Raw genomic sequence first — 6,684 nt, forward strand, 5'->3', positions numbered from 1 at the left:
CCTCATAAATCCTAATTTTATATGCGGCCTGAATAAAGTTTATAACGTTGAAATTAATTAAATTCTGATTTTTTATTTACGGCATTGAAAACGCTCAATGACCAAACATTGGTGAACCCCGACGTGATCGTTAATATATTTATATACACATAAACAAATCACTAAAACAAAACAAAACAATTTTGTAAACAGTGTCATGTGAAAAATTATCATACGTGGCTAATAAGTTGTTTACAATAATAAACAAATTATAATATATTATTATATTATACATACATACAGGAGTAAACATAAACGTTAGTTCACAAGCACACATACATATTTACGATCCACAACGCAAGTGCATTCGCCCGCGCATAGACTTCATACAAACATACGATCCACAACGCGAGTGCATTCGCTCGCACATAGCTTCATATATATATATACATTCCACAATTCCGCTACGGTTCTGAGCGCACAGTGGGAAAGTTCGTGTTCGCCGCGAGCAAATAAAATTTATTTCGGGTTGTTCGAAACTCAATATAATAAATCATGAACTCCAGCGGCGCCGTCACAGGAGCACCCACTCCAACCCGGAGTGCTATTTTAAAGTGCAAGGCCCTGGGTATTCTCCAGGACTTACAGAGGATCCAAGGAGCTCTTCAGCCTATTTCCAAGGTGGATTATGCCATGCTACACGTGCGACATGGTCAGATAGCCACTGTTGCGGGAATTCGAAGTTGTTTAGCGCCGTCCGAGTAAAGACGCCCGTGTAGATAATTGTTGATAATTGTTTATTTTCATTTATAACGGGGCAGCAAGGGCTAACAGTGGTACAGTCGGTAACCACTCTGCGATGGCAGCACTTTAAATTCCTAGCAAATTAAAAGTTATACAATTCATAATCAAAACTTAAATATTAATATGTCCTCACTTTTCGTCCGCTTCCCTCGAGTGTCAAATAGAAAAGAAAGCTTAGGCACATGGTTACCGGCTGAGTTAACAGAGATTTAACACCCGCTTAAACTATCGATTCTGCAACTTCGGCGTTGCCGGATGCCGCGGGAGCAGTTTTGCTATCTATCGTAACACTCCCCACTTGTATATTCTACCAAACTACTCTCGATAGATAGAACTGCCAGCTTCGTCGCGGTTCTTGTATAAACGCCAGATTGGGTCCTCACCGCGGCGCTCCTCACTTGACCGTCCGGGCTAAGGTTCACCTTCAGGATTCTTCCTTTCGGCCACTGGCTACGCGGCTGTCCGGGATCGCACACATACACGATATCCCCTTCTACAAGAGGCTTAGCCTTTTCGCACCACTTGGTCCGCCTAGTGATCACTGGCAGGTACTCTTGAAGCCATCGCCTCCAGAACGAGTCCGCCAGTTGTTGTGATTCCATCCAGCTCTTCTTGAGCTGCACTCCTTCGGGTAGGGGCTCCATCGTCGGTCCTCTTCCAGTTGAGCTTCCAAGCAGGAAATGATTCGGTGTCAGTGATTCTTCGTTCTCATCTTCCAATGGGATGTATGTTAGGGGTCGCGAGTTGACGATCGCCTCCGCCTCCATTAGAGCGGCTCTCAGCAACTCATCCGATGGTCGTTTGTCAAGGAGGATAGATTCCAACGCCGTCTTCACGGAACGCACCAAGCGCTCCCATGCCCCACCCATGTGGGGAGATGCGGGTGGAATGAACTTCCATGTCATCTGGGGTCCAGTGAACTCGCGAGAGAGTAGATCCTTGTCCACATCTTCGAACGCCCTACGCAACTCCGTGCAGGCTCCTTGAAAATTTGTGCCGTTGTCGCTCCAGAGTTCCACTGGGCACCCTCGTCGGGCCATAAAACTGCGCACCGCTAGAATACAAGAGTCAGTTGTTAATGAATACGCTACCTCTAGATGTATTGCCCTTGTAGAGAGGCAGGTGAAGAGCACGCCGTATCTTTTCTCCGAACTGCGTCTGACCCGCACCATCAGAGGCCCAAAGTAGTCCACACCCGTGTAGCTGAAAGGTCTATGAAAGGCCGCTACTCTTGGATAGGGAAGTTCCGCCATGCGCGGTGGTTTGGGGGCCGCCTGTTGGTTCTTGCATTGCTGGCAGGAGCGTCGTATTCGAGCAAGGGTGGATCTCAGCTTTGGTATCCAAAATCTTTATCGTAGTTCGTTGACCATCGTCTCGTGGTTAGCGTGCAGAAATCTTCGGTGAAATTCCTTTATGATGAGCTGCGTAATGTGGCTGCTGCAGGGGAGTACGACGCGGTCGCTTCCCTTAATCATCTTGGCACGTTCATCCAGCTTTAATACGCCATCGGAATCCATATACGGTCCCAGCTTGTATAGTAGGTTATTCTTCTTCAATGGTTTTCCCTGTAAGATTAACCGTATCTCCGTCTGGTAGTACTCCGCCTGAGCGTACGACCACAGAAGACTCTCCGCGACCCTGGTATCTTCTTGTGATGGCTGATTTTCGATGTCCGATCGTTGTAGAGCCTTGGCCTTCCATCGCCTCATACACCATACCGTTCTTGCGGTACTCCATAGCAGACGGGTCCAGATTGAGAACCGCTCATAGTCTATGAGGGTCGCGCGGCCTACGTCTGTGAATCCGTCACATACGCCGATGAATTGCGCCTTCAGTTCCATTCCTGACTCGTCTCCTTCTTCCGCCTCTGTCAGCGGCCAAAATTGCCTCTCTTGCCAAAGAAATCTCGGCCCGTTTAACCATCGACTTTCTCGGTTGAAATCAGGTCCTTTGTTCCACTTAGTGGCGTCGTCCGCCACGTTCTCGGAGGAAGGTACCCAGCGCCAGTCCTTGACGCTAGTACCGTCTAGAATCTCGATCACACGGAATGCTACAAATTGTTTGTACTTCCTCTGGTCCGATCGCAGCCAACTCAGCACGGTCCTCGAGTCGGTCCAGAAAGTCCGTGTGCTCAGCTTCGCGCCAAGTGAAAGCTCCAGAGTTTGAGCCAACCTCGCTCCAAGCACTGCTCCCATGAGTTCAAGCCTTGGTATGGATGTCGGTCTTAGAGGGGCTACCTTGGTTTTGCTGCCCAGTAGACTGCAGTGGATACCTGCCTCATTTTGAAATCGTATATAACTCACGGCGGCAAATCCATTCTCGCTTGCGTCCACGAAGGTGTGCATCTCCACTTCTGAATCCATCAGCGACTCCTTCATGTGGCATCTTGGGATGGTCATTTTCTCAACGTCCGGGATATACCGAAGCCATCGCTTCCATTTAATCCATTCTGCCTCAGGTATGGGGTCATCCCAGGTACATCCACTTCGCCATATTTCCTGAAATATTATTCTCGCATACATCACGTAGAAGGATATGAGCCCTTAAGGATCATATATAGACATCAACACACTGAGAAACTCTCGTTTGGTGGGTCGTTGCCTTCCTTGGAGAAGTTCTTTATGGCTATATCGTGGGGATACACGGTAGCGGATGAGATCTTCTTTCGTGTCCCACCACATTCCCAGCACCTTCTCGGTCTGTCCATCCGTTGTTTCGTCCAGTCTCACTAGCGTGGGTGCTCCTTCGCCGAGTGCGCTTAATACTTCTTTGGAATTCGATACCCAGTTTTGAATGAGGAATCCGCCCTGAAGATGAATGTAGTGGACCTGACGCGCGAGGCTTATAGCTTCTTCCTCCGTGTCGACGCTGTCCAGCATGTCGTCTACATAGTGATTCTCCAATATGCACTTCACAGCGCGTGGGTATTCCTTCTTGAACGACTCCGCGTTTCTGTTCTTCACGTACTGGGCACAGCTGGGGGAGCAACTAGCCCCAAACGTCATTACCTGCATGGCGTAGTTCTCTCTCCGTTGTGTGTTTGGGTCTATAAATACAAAGCGTTGGTATCTCTGATCTTCTGTGTGTATCCTGACATGATGAAACATCTCGGCGATATCGCCGCCGATAGCAATACGTTTCTCTCTAAACCTGTGAAGTATTGGTACCAACTGCGCTAGTTGGTCAGGTCCCTTCAGCAGCATTGTGTTCAGCGAGATCCCTTCCGTCTTTGCAGCCGCATCCCAGACTATGCGAAGCTTTCCTGGCTTGTTCACGTTTAGCACGGGAAAGATAGGTAGATACCAATATGGCTTTTCCTCAGCTTCTTCCGACGTAATGGGCCGTGCATATCCTTTCATCACGTACTCATCTAGCTGTCGGCGAATTCCCTTCGCAAGCTCCGGCTCGCGAGTCAGTTTCTGGTACAGGCATCGTGCACGCTTTAGGGCTGTAGGTAAACTATCCGGCAGCTTGTCATCTTTATACCTCCAAAGCAGACCTGTTTCAAATCGGCCATTTATACGCCTCGTGTTCTTCTCCAGCTGCTGTATAGCCAACTGGTCATCATTGGATACGCTCTTGCTATTCATCTCTGGTCTAGGGCCGCCGTCCGACCACATGCACTGCTCAAGCAGGCGCAAGATCTCCTTGTTCTCGTCAGCTTCACATGCACATATGTGAAACACGTGGTAGTTTGGGGTTATGTCATCACCCACACTGTTGGAGCTTCTTCCTTTAATCGTCCACCCCAGGCGGGTCTTCTCAGCGATCGGTTCTTCTGTTGTGCCTTCCTTGGTGCGAAGCACGCGCCCTAGTTTGCAATTATTGAGACCTATCAGGAGCCTGGGCTGTGCTGAGTCGTATCCGGACAGTGGTAGATGTCGAAGGTGTGTGTGTTGTGCTTTCAGGTGGGTTATATCCAACGACTGTGACGGGAGATCAAGAGACTGGACCGAGTGAACGTCGCGAAGATCATATTGCTTGGTTTGGCCAATGCCGGAGATCCTTAAGTCGAGTCTGACCGAGCTGTCCTCATACCGGTGCATGCCGGCAGTCCACTGCATACATAGAGGCTGCGGTTGTCCCTTCACTCCAAGGTCTTCTAGCAATGGGGCGTCGATCAAGGTTAGAGATGACCCGTCGTCGATGAAGGCATACGTGTTGACTTGCCTACCATTTCCATACAAAGTCACTGGCAATACCCTGAACAGCATTTCCACACCTTCTTGTCGGTGTGCATGGCACCTGGCTTGGACGGGAGCCGTGCTGCCGCGATGCAACAGGGGATGATGGCGTTCTAGGCATCCATCTATTCCGCAAGGATTGGGGACGCCGCATCTTTCCACCTTGTGGCTCTGGAAACATCTCCAGCACAAGCCACACCGTCGAGTAGCATTCCAGCGATCGCGGGTCGTCATTTCCAGGAATGCTGGACACTCCTGCAGGGTTCTGCAATTGCGAGTGCAAAGCCGACAGCCTTGGCGCACAGTGTGTGTATGTACCGTGCCCCTTCTCTCCGTTCTTGACGACGAACATGGGACTATCACATGGCTCGCTCCTTCTGCCATCTGCGATAGCCACGTACTAAACTCTGCCAACGTACACACTGTTAGAGAGGCTTTGTGCATTCCCCAAAACGTCTGCACCATCGATGGCAACTTGCTCACTAGCTCCTGCGTGAGCGCTGGGTTGTTTAAGTACTGGTCCAACTTGGAGGCTTTCATCGTAGCACAAACATTTTGCACCTCCACCGAGAAGTCAACCAGCATTTCAAGCTTATTCTCCCTCACTTGAGGAAATTGTCTAATCCTTGTCACTAACAAGTCAATGATAATTTCGGGTCGCCCAAATCGCATTCTTAGCGTGGCGATTACCTGCGGAACACAGTCCGCATGCAGCATTAGACTTTGTACTGCGTTCTTGGCTGGCCCTTCCAACGCATGCCGAAGCCGCATTAGGTTCTCGGCATCCGTGAAGCCGCATAGCTCCGTCGTCTGTTCATACGTTGCGATGAATAAGGGCCAGTCCTCCGGCCTTCCGGAAAACTTCACCAACTCAGCCACGCTAGTCTTCCTCGCTGTCAATTGTTCGTAAGATGGTCTGCCCACAGGTTTAGTGACCCTAGCAGCTGAGTTGTCCTCCCCACTGGTAGAAAAGAGCCATGGGGGCCCAGCGTGGGTTCTCTGCGTACAGCCGTTTCCTTCCACAACGGCAACTTCACCAATTGTGTCCGTACCAGCATTCTGGTACCGTGTACTAGATGCTCCAGGCATCTTTTCTGCGTGGCCAGTCTCCGATAGCCTCTCCCTTGGGAGCTTGCCCATGAGCGCCTTTCGCCTATGTAGAAGTTGTTGTCGCAACTGCAGCAACTGATCTTCTTCCTCCAACAACCTTAGCTCCGTCTGCAGGTCCTGCGCTTCCTTCGAGGCCTCGTTGACGTCATTAGTTCCGATCCTCATCTGGTCGCCACCTGAGTAACTCTGGTTGTCCCAAGCCGTCAGGATGGTCAGCTTTTCTGTCCTGATCAACGTCGAGTTCAGTGCATGGACGTCTACGTCACACTTTGCATAGATCCACAATACGCCGCCATTCTCTAGAGCAGCGCACTTAGGTTGGCACATGCTCACGCAGCCGGCGCCGATACAGTCAACTGTAACGTGGTCGTTCTACACTTCACAGAGTAAGCATGTCGCCGCCAATCTTGCTTCTCCACCAGATTCAGTAGGCACATCCATGTTGATTTTGCTCTCTGATTCAAGTATTCTCCAAGAATACACCGTAAAAGAATTTAAAGAGATGTTGCGGGTATTCGAAGTTTGTAGCGCCGCCCGAGTAAAGACGCCCGTGTAGATAATTGTTGATAATTGTTTATTTTCATTTATAACGGGGCAGCAAGGGCTA

At 49.8% G+C, this 6,684-nt stretch overlaps 3 protein-coding genes across 3 annotated transcripts; all 3 read right to left on the reverse strand.

The window, feature by feature from the left end:
• Positions 1-806: 806 nt before the first annotated feature.
• On the reverse strand, positions 807-2,036 carry LOC138925599 (uncharacterized). The gene is made up of 2 exons (XM_070276440.1): positions 1,182-2,036; positions 807-857 (listed from the first exon to the last, which is right to left on the reverse strand). The coding sequence occupies exons 1-2, from the start codon at positions 2,034-2,036 to the stop codon at positions 807-809; spliced, it is 906 nt and encodes a 301-aa protein (XP_070132541.1).
• Positions 2,037-2,132: 96 nt separating this feature from the next.
• Positions 2,133-3,182, reverse strand: LOC138925600 (uncharacterized). Its single transcript, XM_070276442.1, has one exon. It carries the CDS (start codon positions 3,180-3,182, stop codon positions 2,133-2,135), a length of 1,050 nt encoding a protein of 349 aa, XP_070132543.1.
• Positions 3,183-3,326: 144 nt separating this feature from the next.
• LOC122321350 (uncharacterized) lies at positions 3,327-6,404 on the reverse strand. The gene has a single exon (XM_043211195.2). The coding sequence runs from the start codon at positions 6,402-6,404 to the stop codon at positions 3,327-3,329; it is 3,078 nt and encodes a 1,025-aa protein (XP_043067130.2).
• Positions 6,405-6,684: the final 280 nt, after the last annotated feature.

This window comes from Drosophila bipectinata, chromosome XR, assembly GCF_030179905.1.
Source record: "Drosophila bipectinata strain 14024-0381.07 chromosome XR, DbipHiC1v2, whole genome shotgun sequence".
Classification (NCBI taxonomy): domain Eukaryota; kingdom Metazoa; phylum Arthropoda; class Insecta; order Diptera; family Drosophilidae; genus Drosophila; species Drosophila bipectinata.